The 18850-nt window shown below is 37.8% G+C and overlaps 2 protein-coding genes across 3 annotated transcripts; one reads left to right on the forward strand and one right to left on the reverse strand.

Moving 5' to 3' along the window:
* The first annotated feature begins 3809 nt into the window (after nt 1–3809).
* Nucleotides 3810–6875, forward strand: LOC127796356 (probable LRR receptor-like serine/threonine-protein kinase At4g31250). Its single transcript, XM_052328450.1, has 3 exons — nt 3810–4666; nt 5384–5962; nt 6042–6875. Exons 1-3 carry the CDS (start codon nt 3988–3990, stop codon nt 6716–6718), a joined length of 1935 nt encoding a protein of 644 aa, XP_052184410.1. The 5' UTR covers nt 3810–3987; the 3' UTR covers nt 6719–6875.
* On the reverse strand, nt 5383–18423 carry LOC127796364 (transcription initiation factor TFIID subunit 10). 2 transcript variants are annotated; one of them, XM_052328459.1, is made up of 6 exons: nt 18236–18415; nt 18078–18142; nt 9313–9375; nt 8663–8720; nt 8519–8569; nt 5383–7264 (listed from the first exon to the last, which is right to left on the reverse strand). In XM_052328459.1, the coding sequence occupies exons 1-6, from the start codon at nt 18326–18328 to the stop codon at nt 7184–7186; spliced, it is 411 nt and encodes a 136-aa protein (XP_052184419.1). In that variant the 5' UTR covers nt 18329–18415; the 3' UTR covers nt 5383–7183. The 2 variants fall into 2 exon arrangements, with proteins under 2 accessions (XP_052184419.1, XP_052184427.1); XM_052328467.1 differs by lacking the exon at nt 9313–9375 and having other exon boundaries at nt 18236–18423.
* Between the last annotated feature and the right edge of the window lie 427 nt (nt 18424–18850).

An 18850-nucleotide genomic window follows, 5' to 3' on the forward strand; every position in this document is an offset into this window, starting at 1 on the left:
AACGAATATATTTAACATAGTATTTTATTTTTTTTACACATATACATGTGGGGCCCACTCAAATATTTTTTAATGACAGGTGGTGTGCCACATGAACAATAGCACACGCCTCTCAAATTTGTAATACCTCGTGTTGGTATAAGGTTGTCATGTAATTTAAATAAGTTTGAAATACTAAAAAATTAGCTTGATAGTAAAATAAGTCTTCAAATCGATAGCAGGGAATGCCTCGAAACTTAGATCTCTAAAGAAAAATATATGACATCGACGACCATCACAAGAGATTTATGAAGTTGAAAACAATCGAAACAGAGACAGTTCCTGATACAACTAAATTATAGTTTAAAAGACCAAATGATGGTAAGGGACTTTCTGAAAGTCCACGAAACCTTGAGAAAATTCAAATTTTCTTAATAAAACAACCCTTTAGTGGTTTCGGGATGAAACAAAATAGTTTGCGGTCAAAACACGCATTCGAGCCTAAGTGTAATTTTTTAATTCTAATTGAAAAAATGGTGAAAATGATATTTTTCTAAATTTATTGGGCCAATTGAAAAGTATGGGACTTAGGGGTTCATGTGATAAATTATCAAAGTCTAAGGACTTGAGGAAGATGGCCAAAATGTAAAAGGAAAAAGCTGGAAGGCTAAAGTACAATTTTTAGAACTTGCTGTCAGTAGCATGCCCGACTTGCCGCCGCACATGGAGGCCAAATCTGGCAATGGGACGACCGAATCTTGCCAGGGCATGGCCACCATCATCTTAGGAAGCTTGTGGGCAACGCAATAGCCTGTGATTGGCCACGAAATAGCTGAATTTTGCCTATAAATAGGCGAGAGTTTCGGCTGAAAATAGAGCATCCAATCTCTCAAGTTTGGGAGTGTTTTTGAGAGATTAGATAGAGGGATTTTGTTCTAGGGGTTTTAGGCATCATTTCTGGAGAATTTGGAGTGTTTTCATGAAAGTTTGAGTAGGTTTCGAATGTGGCCATAAAATCGAGTAGTATCGTTGGAGCCGGACTATTTTTGGTCGATTTGGGGCTTCTTCAGTGGTTGTTTCGGGCACCTAAGAGTGCCAAGGTGATTGACTTGAGGAGGGCTTCAAGGTGGTGTAAGAAGTTCGGTGATCGGAACATCTCCGGTGACTAGAAAAATGAAGAAAATGATCGGCACGTGCGTTACACACGCAGTCTTCATGCGCAGGGCGTGTGGCTAAGGGCACGTGTAGAGAGATATTTTTTAAAAAAAAATTAATATTTTTAGAAGAATATTTTATGAATTATGGTAGAGAAAAATTTGAAAAAAATCTTAAGGAGATATTTATTTTAAAATTTTTTAGGAGAAAATGAGGAGAAATTATGAGAAAATTAGGTGTTGATGAGTATGTTCAAGGTGAGTGGTTCTACTATCAAAACCTGGCTTGTTTTATACAAATGATTTTTAATTTGTGAAAGTTTATATTTCAAACTTGGTTTATTTCAGATGATTCAACCCTATACTGTATTTTGTTTCATACAATGGTTTTGGCATGGGAATGGTTGATTTTATGTGGATGGTTCATCTAAAATGTTTGTTTACACGTGCATTGAAATTTCATTTTATGTAATGCATCATTACATGTTGTGGTTATAGCATTGGCATATGTGTCGAACATAGGTAGTGTTTCGGGATGCTTTTGAGTGGCAACGTAATCTCTAACATGATTGTGGTGAGCAAGGTTTCTACGTTGACATTGACCCTCCCGTGTCGGGAGTGGTAACAATTGTTCCCAAGATATCAGAGAGATACGTTGATATTGCCCCTCTTAAATTAGAATTGTGTTATACCAATGAGTCAATGTGATTATATTGCCTTTAGAGAGATAACACTTTTTTTCGTGATATGGGTTAAGCGTTGTATGAGATTCTCTTGTGTTATGCCAATAAAGTTTTAAACTCTCAGAGAGATATTTTAGCATCTAATTTGAAGTATGTTTTTAGAATATTCAAACGTTCCAGGTAAAAGCAATGGCGTCAAAGGAAATAAGGTTATCAAGATATAATCGTTAATTACATTGGAGACTCTTAGCATATATTTTGATTATGTTTAAGATGTTTAGTTGTGTTGCTGATGGGATTAATCTCTATGTATTTTGAGTCGAAATGTCACGTAAGTAATGATACGGTTTCTATATTATGAATAAAAGAATTTCGGTTATGTATCATTGAGATTTCGATCTTACTTTCATATTTTATGATGATGTTATATGTCTTAACTTATTAATTTTAAAATTTGATATGCTAAGATAATAGAACGAAATTGTTAGGAATGATTTATGTCGAACATATGTTGAAATGAAAAATATTTTTAAAATCGCGAGTTAACGCACTCTTGAGAAAAATGAAGTGTTATAAAATTAATTTTGCATGTTAAATAAATTTACATCCAATTGAGTAAATTGATATTCAATTATCAAAATTCAAACGTTTGAATTAGATTAGGAAAACGCGAAAAGATTTAAACTTTTGCTCCTATTAGGCCTTGATAAATGAGCGTAAATTTGACTCAAACAATTGCGTTTTGTTTACAAACTCACTTCTTCTTTCTTCATTTTTTTTAAATTAAGACATCGACATATTAATCAATCTTTTATATACATGTCCAACTAACTTATTAGCTTATTTCATATGTCGAATAATTAATAATATTGTATACATGTCCATTAATAACGTTAAATTAGACTAATTCTTATCTTATATTATTTTTATATCCATTTAAATACAATATCTACCAAAGTATTTTTCATATTTATATATCTGCCCCCGATTGGTTTAGCTTTTTGTGCCGTCCTCTTATATATATATATATTATGGTCTTGCAGTGGGCTCTGCCTCTTTCTTGAATGTTGAGTGGAAGTAGAAAAAATAAAAAGTTGAAAAATTAATTGTCACATCATCTATTTATTTTCCGAGCATGTCACTGTTGGTTGGGCCAAATTTTTAATTGAGATTTAGATGTCAAAACAACTTCGCCACAGATTTTAAAGTTCACCAGCCCAAATGATAAAGATATAAATTTTAGAATTAATATAAAGGACATGCCGAGGCTTGTTTTCTTCCTTCTTTTTTTTTTTTGTCATTTTTTATAACAAAACTATAGCACCGTAGTCTAAGTAATAAATCGTAAGGAAAACTTTATATTGCACTTGCCCGACTAGGTCTTATGGAAGGATCTATATTCTCTGTTATTTCGTGTCGAGCAACAAACGCGAACAACATAATATATTTATAAATAATAAATAATAATAAGTCATGTCTTGAATTTATGTTTTATGTTTTATTAATATGAATGTTTCTCTTCAAGTTTTTTATAATTATTAATTAAATTTAAATAATTATTCGATGAATTGAGAAATATTCTATTATTGACATTGAATTTACTCTAAACGTGTATGTAGGGGAAGGAGGTGGGCCCTTCTCATCTGATTTAAATATTATGTTATCTAATGCAATTAACATAATAAACAATAGTGAATCACGATATCTCGGTTATATTATACTCGATTTTGTAAGATTTAATTTTCTTTTGCACAGAGAGAGAGAGAGAGAGAGAGAGGACAGCCATCTAAGCATGAGTTAACTGCATTGGTTTTAACAAGAAGTCGTCCTCAACTGCTTCGAAAATCCATTATGAGTGCTATTGTCACTAATGCTGGGGAGACGGCTGAGGCTCCCATAAAACACCACCAATAACAATTAACAAGAAGATCATGACAGCTTAACCACACAAACACTAAACAAAACGTCAATGGAATGACACCAAATCTCGAAAACAATAAACACTCAATGGCCGGCCTCAAGGCCTTAAAGAGGACCTCGTCAATGTCATCACCACCCCAACTTTGCCCTTAATATTTCATCTGTATTATTATTGCTATTTCAGCCATCTACGTACGGCGACCCTCTTCACTTTCTCAGCCAAAACGCTCTCCCTTAGCTCGCCGCCGAACATGGCGCCTTCAAGGACACGTTACGATTGGCTTCTTCTTCTTCTTCTTCTTCTTCTTCTTCTTCTTGTGTTCAGTTTTTCTGCAGCAGCATCTGGTAATGATTCTGAAGCTTCCAGCCTTCTCAAGTTCAGGCAGTCTCTGTCGAACCCGGCCGCCTTAAGCGGCTGGAATGAGGACACGGCTCTGTGCTCCGGCAATAACTCGAACTGGAAAGGCTTGCTTTGCATGAACGGTGTGTTTTACGGATTGCAGCTCGAAAGCATGGGGCTGGGAGGAAAAATTGATGTGGAAGCACTGGCAGAGTTGCCGACTTTACGCACCGTGAGCTTGATGAACAACAAGTTTGAAGGTCCGATGCCGGATCTGAGGAAAATGGGGGGGCTTTTGCTGGGGTTGTATTTGTCCGGCAACCGTTTCTCCGGCGAGATACTGGGGGATGCTTTTGCCGGCATGAAGCTGAGGAAGCTCTACTTGGCGAACAATCAATTTGTGGGTAAAATTCCGGAGTCCATTGCAAAGCTGGGAAAGCTTGTAGACTTGCAGCTTAACAATAACAGTTTTGAGGGCAACATACCCGATTTTTCGTCCAAACAACTAAGGACAGTGAATCTGGCAAACAACAGGCTGGAAGGCCGAATTCCGGCAAGCCTGGGCAAGATGAGCCCTTCTTCATTTTCTGGTATGTTTTCAGTACGTACCAGCCATATGCATTGCACATGCACTTTGTTTCTCTCTCTCTCTCTCTCTCTCTCTCTCTCTCTCTCTCTCGTTAATTTCTGTTACTTATTACATGATGAAACCCCAAGCAGCCCAACAAATATCATTCATATATATGGATAATATGATTGGGGTTCACATTAATTTGATTGCAGTGAATTCCCCAAATGAGTGGTTTATTCACTTCTTATTTTTCTCATCTTTTCGGCTCCTAATCTTAATACAAAGAACATAAACATAAGTTTGGCTATATTGTATTTTTTTTTTTTTAAAATTGTCAACCATTAATTATCAGAGGCACATTGACAATTTTCGTAGCTGTTGATGATTTACACAAAACGACGTTTCTAAGTGGCACGCACGCCTGATCCTCAAGCAGATCGTGTGTAATCTAGCACCCAACATGTCAAGCAGATTAATATATATATATATATATGCATATATTATGTTCTTACTTTTAAACATATAAACATTTATACCTTAATTAATTGATGGTTAATTGAAGTTTTTCAATTTTCTTCAACGTTTCCGTATACTTACTTGCATCAAAGAGGACATCTCATAAATTGATTGGGGGAATTTATCCTACCGGAAAAGATCATAAACATAGATCTGTTAAGATTTAAATTTCTGCATCATCTTTCTCTTGATGTTTATGCGTGATTGAACCCTAACGCAGGCAACCTTGATTTGTGTGGCGAGCCTCTGTCGACCCCCTGCAAATCCTCCAAGAAGCCTGTCAAAAAAATTGCCATCATTGCCGCAGCGGTGGCCGCGGTTGCACTGGCCGCCATTTGTCTAGCTTTCACCTTTCGCCGGCGACAAGCCCAGAAAAAGGCCCAGCTTCAGAAAGGCACATCGGCCAAACTCGACGATTTTAAGAAAGAGTTTGCTCATAAGCAGCAGATGGAGCAGCAACAGCAACTTCAGCAGCATGGGAAGCTTTACTTCGTGAGGAGCAATACAGAGAAGTTTGAGTTGCAGGATTTGCTTAGAGCCTCAGCCGAAGTTCTGGGTAGTGGCGGCTTCGGCTCCTCTTACAAGGCCACCCTTCTAACCGGTGACGCCACCATCGTTGTCAAGCGGTTCCGGCATATGAGTAGCGTCGGAAAAGAAGACTTGCATGAGCACATGAGAAGGCTGGGCAGGTTGTCACACCCTAACTTGCTGCCTCTTGTGGCCTTCTACTACAAGAAAGAAGAGAAGCTCTTCATTTCTGACTTCGTGGAGAATGGAAGTTTAGCAAGCCACCTCCATGGTAAGGAACACAATGACTGACGAACTAGAATTTTATAGGCAACCCCATGTAATAAGATAAATGTTATTATTGTTGTCAGGTAAACGAAATCTAGACCAACCTGGGCTCAACTGGCCAACCCGGTTGAAGATCATCAAAGGAGTAGCAAGGGGTTTGGCTTACCTCTACAAAGAGCTGTCTACCCTGACACTGCCCCATGGCCACCTAAAATCATCCAACGTGCTCGTGGACGACACCTTCGAGCCCCTCCTAGCTGACTACGCGCTTGCACCGGTGATGGACAAACAACACGCGCAGCAGTTCATGGTGGCCTACAAGTCACCTGAGTTCACGGAGCACGATCGCACCACCAAGAAGACCGACGTGTGGAGCCTCGGTATTCTGATACTCGAGATGCTAACTGGCAAGTTCCCAGCGAACTATCTGAGGCAAGACAAGGGAGTCAACGCAGATTTAGCGGCCTGGGTGAACTCAGTGGTGAGAGAGGAGTGGACCGGCGAGGTGTTCGACAAAGACATGAAGAGGACGAAGAATTGTGAAGGGGAGATGCTGAAGCTGCTGAAGATAGGAATGTGTTGCTGCGAGTGGAATGCGGAGAGGAGATGGGACGTGTGGGAGGCTGTGGAGAAGATTGAAGAGTTGAAAGAGAGGGATATTGATGAAGATTACTCTTCCTATGCCAGTGAAGGTGAGTATCTCAACTCTTCTAGAGCTATGAATTCTGAGGAAGACTTCTCTTTCTCAGTGACCGGTTGATCCATCTTTCTGGAAGATAAGCTGATGTTGCTTTCTATCAAGGGTTAATTTGTCAGCCACTGATTATTTCTAATGATCAAATACTTGAAAAAAGTCCCCCTCTGCCTTGTATTTTTATGATTTTCTATTCATTTTATGTATTTTATTGTGGTACTGAGTGCTTTCTTCTGATATTGAATATATACATATATAGTCGGACATTTTATCCATCACAATATTGTCATGAGTCTCACCCAATCTCACATCGATAGCCAAATTTTCTATACATCCTTGTGTTTAATTTGAGAAGAGATTAAGAAAACAGGATGCCTACAAGTAGATAACTGTAGCAAGGAGACCTTGAAATGGAATAATTTTCCGGACATAAGCAACTACTGAAATGAAGCTTCTTCATTTGAACGTGACATGGTAGTATGTATAATTCACAGCCATGAAGAACTTGCTATATATAGGTGAAGAAGCATCTCACTCATCTCTTGAAGCAGGATCCAACCCCGCTGTGGGGGCATCGGCAAAGTACTCTTGATGCTTGACATTCACGCCATACTGCAATTGGTGAAAGAGAGAGCGGGAAAGGTCAGGAAAGTGGTATGTAATGTAGAAAACATGCCTGGGTTCTGAGATCAGGAAGGAACTGGGATAACATGCTCCATTTCAGATTTTCTAATTTCTAATATAAACCAGAAATCTACTAGCATTTAATTGGATGTACTAACAAAAATCAGCTCTCCTAGCAAATGAACCTAATTCCTTTGATTTGCTAAGAAAAAACATAAATGAACAAATTGAATGCTCTGGCATGTGTTATTTACAAATGAGATCTACCTTGGTGCATGAGAGAAGAGAAAGCAAAAACAATAAGCTTATATTATGGAATGAAGGTCTAGAATCCAAGGGTTCCAAGTTGGGCAGAATGAAAACCAAATACAAGAAATGTCAATACAGTAACTAGAGAAGTGTGGATGAGATTGTGGTGAGACTTGAAGTTCGGGTTATTTCAAGAAAAGATCAATGTAAATATATTCCAGCAACTGTTCAAAAAAGGGGAACATTACTCGCAAAATGACAAAATCAAGGCAAAATGGTTAAGGTGGAAGGTATCTGTTGCACGTGTCTCCTTATACCAGTCTCATGTAAATGATGGCTCAGTGTCTCCTTATACCAGTCTCGAGGCAAGGTCTGAAGGTATCTGTTTGCCTCATATGAAGGTCTGAAGGTATCTGTTTGCCTCATATGAAGTTTATGGTAGATTATGGCAGGACCAAAGAGAAAGATGTCTAACAAGTTTGGACATTATCTAGTTGTAAATATTGAGGAAGATGAAGTTGACAAATCATTGATTGCCTCTGCCTCTGCCTCTGTAGAAAGACTTGTCCTCCTTTTCTGGGTGAATTTCAGTTATATTTACCCTTTCCAGTTTTCAAATTACTTCATATAACCAGTAAGAAATGAAAATTATGGAGCATACAGTGTATTAAAAACAATCATCTTAACACATTTTAGACACAATACAAGCTGTTTATATATATTCTGTTAAATTGTTAACCATCATCTCATCTAAAATCTTAAGCTATTAGATAGAGAACTAATTTTATTTTTTATATTATTATTTTTACTCTCAACATCTTCATACTCACCGAAGTATTGAATTTTACAAAATTCATATAAAAAAGATAGAAACTATTAACAAGGTTTCATGCCTTCTAAAGTGACAGGTAAAGTTTTGCTCAAGTTATTAGAAACATGATATTGCTATATTGATTATTAACACCAAGACTACTTGCTTACTATGCTGCTTACCTCACGCAGAGCCTTGGAGAGGTCATCCATAGTCAAGATTAAGCGCTTATCCTGCCATCAGGGGAAAGGAAAAACAAAGTAATTAAATAACAATAATTAAAGAAAAGAAAGTACAAAGCATAAACACAAGTCTAATATAAGTACCTTTTGCTGCTTGTCCCTCTTGTCCTTGATAACAGATGCCTGCCTTGCCTTGCATTGCCTATAGAGAGATGCAGATTAGTAACTTATCTTCAAATATATAAATGTAAACTATCAATGGAACATCAGCATCAGAAGAATGAAACTAAAGGTGTGAATGTGAAAGAACTTAAAGATGATGAGGCTGAAATAGAACTATTGATGACACTCAATTGTAGGGACTTCAGCAATGTAATAACTATAAGCTAGAAAATAATTATTCAGGAGTACCACAAATTCAAGCCAACCCCTAAACATCTTCCATAAACAGGGGATATGCTTTCCAATATCATATAGTACTTCATTTAACCAAGTTCTAGATGCATGTTAGAATTAGAAGGATGGACCACACCCATGTCCTGTATCCAATGTTTAATTGCTAAGTTACACACAAATTATCCCTAATTAATTATTGAGTAGAAGTGCAAATATTAAACCATATTGCATAAGATAAACTATTCTTGTTCCTAACCCGCACCCCCACCTGTCCCTCACGCTCACTAGAAAATGCACAATACTCCAGAAATCCAAAAAATACTCACCAAAGCCATTTAACAAACCATGAATTTGAGTCAGAATAAACTGGAATAAGAAGCATAAATTTAGAAACATACTGAAGGGCGTCAGTTGCAACCTCATTAATAAATTTCTGCGTAGCAACAGCTACCAGCCTGATTCTGCCAAGAGGAAAAAATAATAAATAAAAGAGAGAGCCTGTTAACTGCACAAAAGCAGAGAACTGGGGGAATTTCCAGAATACAAAGACTACGATAACATTGAATAGATTTCTGATATCCCATAGACTGAAATCATTGATCAAAGATTAGTAATGGTCAAAATTGATCAATTCCATAGAATATCGAGCAAAACAAACATATTTCAAAAGTTAACAGAAAAAATTTAGGTATGAATGAGAAGGGAAGACCATTGCATTGCCTGTAGTTGATAACTATAATCTTGTGATGATTGATAGTAATTGCGTCTATTAAAAACCTATAATTATGCTGAAATAAATCCTTATAATATTTTCTATAATCAACTCCACTTGGGGATGTTATCTACTGTCGGTTCCAAATCCGGATAAATGAGGAGAGTTATGTTAGGTAGCCGACAACCAACGTAAAACCTAGTTGAATCCAAAACATGAACTCTAGACAAACTATGAAAAACCGTTAGGACGTAACCTTTCATAGCGACACGCTACACTGCTCGCGTGTAATGTCAAGTGAGCTAGGGCATTGCATCAACGCTCAGATGTAGTGACAAATAAGCAAGAGTCCTCGCATTTGCTTAGACGGATGCGGGTTAAGAAGTTAATCCAAAATCAAAATCAAAACCAAAATCAAAATTATAGATTAAGGATTGAGTCATGGAACATAGAAACATTAACATGCAAAGTTATGGAAGTGGTAGATGTGATGATTAGGAAAAAGATTAATATTATGTGCCTTCAAGAGACGAGATGGGTAGAGAAAAAAGCAAAAACTTTATCTGAAACTGAATATAAAATATGGTACACAAGAAATGATCGAGCGAAAAATAGTGGGGATTATTATGGATAAAAGCTTAGTAGATGAGTATTGGATGTAAAGAGAATAGGGGATGGAATTATTATGGTAAAGGTTGGTCTAAGAATAATGACTATGAATATCTTTAGTATATATGCACCACAAGCGAGGTTAGGTGAGGAGATAAAAGCAAAATTCTGAGAGGACCTAAAGGGAGTCATATAAATTATACCAAGATGAGAGAAAGTGATTATAGGAGGTGACTTAAATGGTCACTGTCATGACCCCAAGGATATATTAGTAATACATGTCGTGTTTTCCTTATTAGTTGTATTTTCTATTGATGTTAGCATTTTCAAGGATATATTAGAGGAAGGGCTTAATGAATGATTTGAATCTCAATTCCATCTCTCAATACTCTCCCACGGCTTCTCTCTCTCCTCCTCCATTCTATTCTGTTCTTCCTTGCCCTCTTCTTTGCTCTACCTTCTTCCAACTCTTATCCAAATTCCTTTCTAGACCCTAGCTAAACCCTAGGGTCATGACATTTGGTATCAGAGCTCCCATTCCTCGGCGATGACTTTCTTTGTTTCTTCTCAGAATTAGAAGGCGACTTTAATAGCTGAAGTCAGCAACATAAGCCACGGAATTGATCGAGCGGTGACTTGTGTGATTCCGTGCAACAAAGGCGATTCCGTGCAGCAAATTCCGAAGGTTGATTTTCAGAATTGGAAGGTTGTCGCGATCGGAAGCAAAGCCTTCAACGATTGAGATCACTGTTCCGAGGCAATTTTCGCAAGTGGCAATTTAAGCGATCTTGTCCAGAAGCGAATTCCATAAACGGTATCAGTAGAGCTCAGCGAATCATAGAAGCAAGTTCCAAAGCTGACTCAGGAGATTTCCGAACGATTGGATTTCAATTGTCGAAATCGATAGCGGTGAGTGTCAACTCGGATCTGAAGGAGAAGTAGGCGGATTGGCTCGGCTAGGATTCTGGTGATTTTGTTCGGAATTGAGGACAAGCAACCTAGGCGATTCAAGGAGCAACGAATTTCGAATAATTGAAGCAGAGCATTGAGAAAATCAAGAATTGAGGAGAATTCCAATCAGAGGTCGGTGATTGGGTAAGTGGACGCAGGCTTGGGTGATTACAAGCGATTACCATAAGAATCCGCGATGCTGGAATCCACAACGAATCTGATATAGAACGGGTGGATCACGATCTGCATGCGGCCATAGGCTACTGCTCTTAGTGACGAAATCAAATCAGGTAAGGAGTTAACGCAGCAGAAGTTGATTTCAAAAGCAAGACGTTGGACGGAATTATGGTGAAGTTGGAAGCTGCGAGTAGGCGAACTTGAAGGCCACACAAATTCGATCCTCGATTGCTGAAGTGAGGTTGAGGCGAGAAGGAAGCTGTGGTTGGCGAAACTGAGAGTCAACGGCTTGAATTTTGAACGCGAACTCAGGCGGACATCGATTGAGACCAAAATTCTCAGGCGAACGGCAGAAGCCTGCCATTTCTTGAAAGCTGATCGAAGCTATTTAGATCAGCGATTTTCGGAAGTAAGTGCGCAACATAAGTTTGGTTTCAGTGTGGCACTATGGAAGTAATTGCGGAGGGGAAGTGTCAGGTTTGGAAGTTGCTTGGCAGGTTTCTGAAACTGCTTAGAATAGGTTGTCTGAAACTGTTCAGAGCTAGCAGATTGTTTGAGGTGGACTCATCAATTGTTTTGGAGGCTATTCAACAACAGCTGGACTTTGGAGGTTGTAACTGAATTAGAGATTAGGGAAGATTGTACAGAATAACGAGCTATGGAAGGTCGATTTTCAGAGGTTGTTGACCATTTTAAGAGGTTGAATTCTGAAGCTAAAGAATCTAAGGTAATGCAGGAGGCCTGAAGGATAATACAGCCAGCAGAGAAAACATGAGAAAGGATCTAGCTGCCTCTTGAGAAAGAGTGCAAAGTGACTTGGAGAGGCATCGGGAGATGATAGAGCAACATGTCCGACGGATTAACAACATGTTTAACAAGCTGACTTTGCTACCTCAATTCCGGCCATCACCGAATTTTCCTCCCCGGGCAGTAGCTGATCCAATTTTGCCCAATCAAGGCACCCTTCCTATGACCTATGGCTTGCAAGAGGCAGAGGAACTACTAGCCTTGAAACCGGAAATTCAGGTAATATGTTCATCTTCCCACACTGCCAATCATACTCCAATGCCTAGGGAATGGGAGATCAGGTGGACTGATCTTGCTGGAAATTTACATGACCAATTTGGGATGAAAAAGAACATGATTAAGGAATTCAACAAATTAAGTCAGGAGGGATCGGTGACAAATTATTGGGATAGATTTGAGGAGTTAAGATCCCTATTGTGGAGTAATCAGCCAGCTTTGACAGAGCACTATATTGTATCAAGATTTGTTAGTGGTTTGAAGGACAAATTGAGGTCAATGGTCAGGATGATGATGCCAACAACTGTAAAAGAGGCAGCTAAGAGACCAAGGCTGCAGGAACTCGCCTTGGAAGCCATTTTTAGAAAGCAAGAGTTGCAACCTAACAGTTATATTAAGGGCAGACAACTGATTGAGGAAGCTTCTAAGACTGCAAATCATGCCAAGCATGAATCGGAGGAAAAATTGGAGTTGGACCGGCCAATTGTAACTAAAGATTTCAGCAAGGAAGAGAGATTGGACAATGCTATTGGTGGGGATCATTGTTCATATCTGCTGGAGGTTGATATATCAGCACTAGAAGGGAAGGATGGCAATGGTGATAGTGTCCTTGCAGCTGATGAAAAGTATGAGGCTAATAAAGACCTAAGGATAAGGACGGTAGCTGCAAAGAATGAGGAAAAACCTAAATTGGATCAGGCAATTCAGGTTGCCAAGGAAGTAATGGTAATTGTTGAAGAAGCTATCAAGGTTCCACTGACAAAAAAATCTGTTGGAAGTTAAAGATACCCCAATTGAGGATACCTCTGCTAAAGAGAAAGAAGACATTGGGAAGATGGTGGGGAAATTCTTTGTGCAAGGAAACGAAACTTTTGCTGCTTTGATAGTTCTCATTTCCATTGGAAAGCAGCAGCATCGAACCAAATTTCGGCCTGCAAAGCAATTTGACTTACTCTCTACAGTTAGAGAGATTATGGTGGAAGGTGTGATAGATCAAATGGAATTAATTTTGAGAGCAACAAGGAATGGGCGGATGGCTAGAATAGGTGCTGCAGCGAATCATGATACTGTTGTTTTCGGAGGAAAAGACATGGCAAGACAGAAGAAAAGAAAAGTGAGACATAAGAACAAAAAAAGGCGAAGAAGAAAACAAATTATTAAATTGGCTAAATAATAGGGGTAACAACAACCAATTCTTGGGGACAAGAATTGTTTGAAGGGGTGGAGATTGTCATGACCCCAAGGATATATTAGTAATACATGTCGTGTTTTCCTTATTAGTTGTATTTTCTATTGTTGTTAGCATTTTCAATTGTAAGCCTATAAATTGGCTTGAGTAGTTAGAGGAAGGGCTTAATAAATGATTTGAATCTCAATACTCTCCCATAGCTTCTCTCTCTCCCCCTCCATTCTGTTCTGTTCTTCCTTGCCCTCTTCTTTGCTCTACCTTCTTCCAACTCTTATCCAAATTCCTTCCTAGACCCTAGCTAAACCCTAGGTTCATGACAGTCACGTGGGTAGAGACGAAAACGGCTATAGAGAGGTACATGGAGGGTGAGAATTCAAGGAAATTAATAATGAGAATAAGTCTATTCTAAATTTTGCTATGGTATATAGGCTCATCATAACCAATACTAAGTTCAAAAAACGAGACGAACACTTAATCACATATAAAAATGCCACATCAAGTACCCAGATAGATTACTTCCTCGTGAGACAAAATGATCGATTATGTTGTAGGGATTGTAAAATAATACCGGGAGAGTGTTTGACTATTCAACATAGACTTTTGGTATTTGACGTCAAAGTAAGAAATTGGAAGAGAAAAAATCACATAAAACAAAATCCAAGAATTAGGTGGTGGGATTTAAAAGAGGAGAAACAATTAATCTTCAAAAAAAAAATTAAGAGATAGAAGGGAATGGAATGAAGAATGATAGGCAAATCAAATATGGAGGGAAATGTCTACTGCCCTGAGAAGCACGGCAAAGATAGTCCTTGGAGAGACAAATAGTAGAGCCCTAAACCTTAAGGAGTCTTGGTGGTGGAATGAAAAGGTACAATTGAAAATTAGAAATAAGAAAACTTGCTATAAGGTTGTATATTAGTGCAACAATGAAGAAAACTTAAAAAATTATAAAGAAACGTAAAAGGTAGCAAAAAGAGCTATTAGTGAAGTAAGGTCAAAAGCGTATGAGAATCTATATAAACGACTTGACACAAAAGATGGAGAAAGGGATATATATAAATTTGCTAAGTAAGAGAAAGAAAAACAAGGAATCTAAACCAAGTGAAATGCATAAAAGATGAAAACCAAAATGTATTAGTGAATAAGGGAGCGATTAAGGAGAGATGGAAAGAGTATTTCACAAAATTATTCAATGATGGTGGGGACATAAGAGTTAGGTTAGGACATCTTAGTAACTCCGAAGGGAACATGAGCTATACATTTTATTGACGCATAAGTTCAAAAGAAATAAGGCAAGCATTAAAAAAAAAATGAAAAATTATAAGGCAGTGGGACCGGATAATATACCAATAGAAGCATGGAAATGCATAGGAGAAGAGGGCATCTCCTAGCTAACGAAATTATTTAACGCGATCCTTAAATCAAAAAAAAATGTCAGATGAGTGGAGAAAGAGTACTTTGGTTCTTATATACAAGAACAAAGGAGATGTTCAAAAGTGTGAAAATTACAGAGGAATTAAATTAATGAGCCATACCATATGTTGTGTCATAGGTAAAAACCCATTAAAAGGTCAAAAAAAGCCCAAAAGCCCAAAATTCTTTTTGGGCTAAAAGGCATAAATTTCCCATATGTGGGGGGTCCCGCATAAAGCACGCAAACATGATAAGTCCGACATTTAAAAATCTTTTTGAATATTCTAAGAAAATGATAGATAATTATCCACAACGAATTCTAATTCTAAAATGATTATGAAATATTTAGATAAACATCATCTATAAAAAATTCCATCCCTAAAAATGGCAAGATAAACGTCATCCATCAAGATAAGCGTTATCTACTAAAACCCTAATTCTGTTACATTTTAAATCACTCTATATTTCTCTATAAATAAGGAGTCATTCATTCCTAAATGGGGGGAACATCTTTAATCCTAATTTCAATATAGTTTCTTTCATCATACTCAGTGTCTAACTTAAATGTCGGAGTGTTTGCACAGGGACCTCCCCGCGCCCTTTGACTATTTTCTTATTTTTGCAAGCTCAGACAACTTGAAGACGACGTTTCCATTCAACAAATTTATTATTGTATCCATGCAACAACACAATAAAACTCTGGGAGAGAGTAATAGAGTAGAGACTCAAAAAAGAAACAGACATCTCGAAAAATCAATTTGGTTTCATGATTGGTAAGTCAACAATGGAAGCAATATACCTACTGAGGCGCCTAATGGAAAGATATCGAGATCATCAAAAGGACCTACATATGGTGTTTATAGATCTAGAAAAGGCCTGTGATAAGGTCCCTAAAGAAGTATGAAGTATTATGGAGGGTTTTAGAGAAAAAATAAATCTGAATAACATATATACAAGCCCTTAAGAACATATATTACGGTGTAGAGACAAAGGTCAGAACATGCGAAGGGGATACTGAACCGTTTAAAATTACAATGGGACTACATCAAGGTTCTGCACTAAGTCTATACTTATTTGTTTTAGTAATGGATGAACTCACTAAACACATTCAAACAGAGGTGTCATGGTGTATGTTATTTGCAGATGAGGGAGTGAACACTAAGCTTGAGTCGTGGAAAAACAATTTAGAATCTAAGGGATTTAAATTAAGTAGAAGGAAAATAGAATACATAGAATGTAAATTTAGTAAAAATATAAGAGTAGATGATGTTATAATAAAATTGGAAGATCAAATCATACAAAGAAAATACCATTTTCGATATTTGGGATCAGTGATTCAAAAAGATGGACAAATTCACGAGGATATCACGCATAGAATTAAGGCAGTTTGGCTAAAATAGAGAAATGCATCGGGGGTATTATGTGATGGTAAAATCCCATTGAAACTAAAAGGAAAATTCTATAAGACAATCGAGGAGAAGATGAGAGAGACTAGACTAAGAGGTTTGGTCATATGAGAAAAAGACCAAGAGACACTCATGTGAGGAGAGTTGATGAAATGGAACAATTAGTCAAAAAAAGAGGTAGAGGCAGACCTAAGAAGACTTTGGGAGAGACATTAAAACATGATATGAAATGTATGGATCTAAATGAAGATATGACAAAAGATAGAAATACATGGAAGTCTAGAATTCATGTAGCCAACACCACATAGTGGGATAAAGGCTGGATATGTTGTTGTTGTCGTTTAATATTTTCTATAATCCTGAGGTAATCTTTCCTTTTATGAGATAGTAAATAATATAAAATATGGGTGTATGGTTGGAGACAATTAATACAACTACAACCCTTTTCATTTATTTTTTTCTCTTCCCACATTCTTTCTTTATGTTACATTTTCTTCTTTTTTAATCCTATATGATCTGAAAAGTGTGATTTTTATGGAGCAACTCCATGCCTGTGAAGTCAAGCTACTGCATGTTCAAGTATCTACAGTTGGGCCGCTAAGTACCCACTACATGAGCAGTTTGACTCAACTCTCCATGCTGTTACGCCTATCATTACGTCTAACTCACTGGTAACCCCTCCTGGCATTATTGCCAATTGGCATGCTAATTCCGGTACTTCAGAAGAAAACAGTAGTTTAAGAAACTGTAACTCTCCCCATAAAATAATTTAAGAAAATACAAAAAGAGTATGTTCGTGCCTTGAACATGGGAATTAGATGGATCGAGTACTTAGATATGTGTGCCTACTGCCTATCCCACGCCCTTATAGACATCTAAACCCAAACACCAAATGAAACTACCACTACTAGGTACTAGCGCCACTCTCATAATTCACTGCACAAGTCAACTTCTAAAGTTCTCGCTCCCTTTTAGAGCTAGTGATAAACTTCCTAATAGGAGTCATGAAAGTAGGCCGACCTTATGTTTTTCTCAACCTTACCAAAAAGCCTAGATAGATGCCTCCATCTAACCCATCAACAACCAACAATGTCCTGAAGTTCTCGGTTCTTCTCCTACTCCAATCAAGAGATTCCTACTCTATATCCCCAAGACAAAGCTAACCCAATCCGTTCGAAGAGTCACAGCAGCCCTCCGTTACTCTTTCTTTTGGCCAGTATCCAACAGCCCACCATTGGGAACCAATCGTATATAGAAGTTGCCTTTGAATCAAGGAGGCCATTCCTAAAACAGATGAAAATCGTTTCAACAATTTTGAGAATATAATATTCCAAATAAAGTATGCTAATTCAGCTAGGCTTCTCAGTTCTCATTGGAAAACATCTACATTATATTCCAAATATACACTAGACGAACAACAAATAAAGGGCTAAAAACAGCCTTGTCACGCAAGAAGTGGGGACACGATTTCTTTCAGCAGTCAAGCAGCAGCAGACTTCACCATTACTTCGGTTCGTAAGAAAACTGGAGAAAAGGAGAAAAACAACCGAATCCGGATCACCATATGATCTTGTTTTCTCACTTTTCTTCAGTTTTCTTGGCAAACAAACAGAAAGTAAACAACTAAACATATTGAGAGACAATAACACGATAAAAATTCCAAGGTGGGCTGGGAATACCCACAATCGTACATCGGGGCACTGGAACCCGCTCTTGGCCAAGTAATGTTCCACCAATTCGTCGGGAATCTGAAAAAAAAAAAAAATACAGTGAATCTCTTTTACGGAGGAACAAAGTGTACCCGAAGATCTTCTTGACGGAGAATTTTCCGACGAGCTTACGGCGGGAGTGTAGTCCATCAAGGATGCGAGAAATTCCGTGAGAATAGCGTCGTCGTCGTGCCTGCCTTCGGATGATTGCTGATTCTGATTCATCTTTGCTCGGCCCCCCTCTTCTCGAATTCGCAAGCGGGCATATAAATACCCTAATCGAATGGGTTCGGGCGACTTTAACACGGGCTGCTGGTTAAAATCATTGACCCAAACCTGCCTACTTAACTGTGAGTCTGTGACATTTAGGTATCGGCGGGTTCAGTCAGCCCGGGGCAGGCCGAACCCATAATTTAAACCCGTTAACCCATTGATTCGTTGTCTTATGGATTGAAGAAAAAGGAAAATAGCATGAAAATGAATCAAACTCAGTTTTGCTAGCAAATTTGTCCTGTGGTAGTATTACTTAATAAAATAATAAACTCCATTATTATTGTAAAAAAAAAAAAAGAACACTATGTGTTTAGTTGTATTAAATTAAATGGTGATCTATGACATCCACAATGCCTCTATTTTGATTCGCTAGCAATTATTATAAGGAAAAAACTTTTAGTTGGTTATAAAAAAATGTAAGAAAAAAATATTATAATTGTTAAAAAAAATTGTCGACGATTAGACTAATTATAC

This window comes from Diospyros lotus, chromosome 1, assembly GCF_014633365.1.
Source record: "Diospyros lotus cultivar Yz01 chromosome 1, ASM1463336v1, whole genome shotgun sequence".
Lineage (NCBI taxonomy): Eukaryota > Viridiplantae > Streptophyta > Magnoliopsida > Ericales > Ebenaceae > Diospyros > Diospyros lotus.

Excerpts from the sequence above, each read along its gene's own strand:
- LOC127796364 (XM_052328459.1), bottom strand. The coding sequence starts at position 18,328 with ATGAATCAGAATCAGCAATCATCCGAAGGCAGGCACGACGACGACGCT. Across the intron at positions 8,721-9,312 it reads GTTGCAACTGACGCCCTTCA|GCAATGCAAGGCAAGGCAGG; the intron begins GTATGTTTCTAA and ends ATCTCTCTATAG. Across the intron at positions 8,570-8,662 it reads AGAGGGACAAGCAGCAAAAG|GATAAGCGCTTAATCTTGAC; the intron begins GTACTTATATTA and ends CCCTGATGGCAG.
- LOC127796356 (XM_052328450.1), top strand. The coding sequence starts at position 3,988 with ATGGCGCCTTCAAGGACACGTTACGATTGGCTTCTTCTTCTTCTTCTT. Across the intron at positions 4,667-5,383 it reads GAGCCCTTCTTCATTTTCTG|GCAACCTTGATTTGTGTGGC; the intron begins GTATGTTTTCAG and ends ACCCTAACGCAG. Across the intron at positions 5,963-6,041 it reads TTTAGCAAGCCACCTCCATG|GTAAACGAAATCTAGACCAA; the intron begins GTAAGGAACACA and ends TATTGTTGTCAG.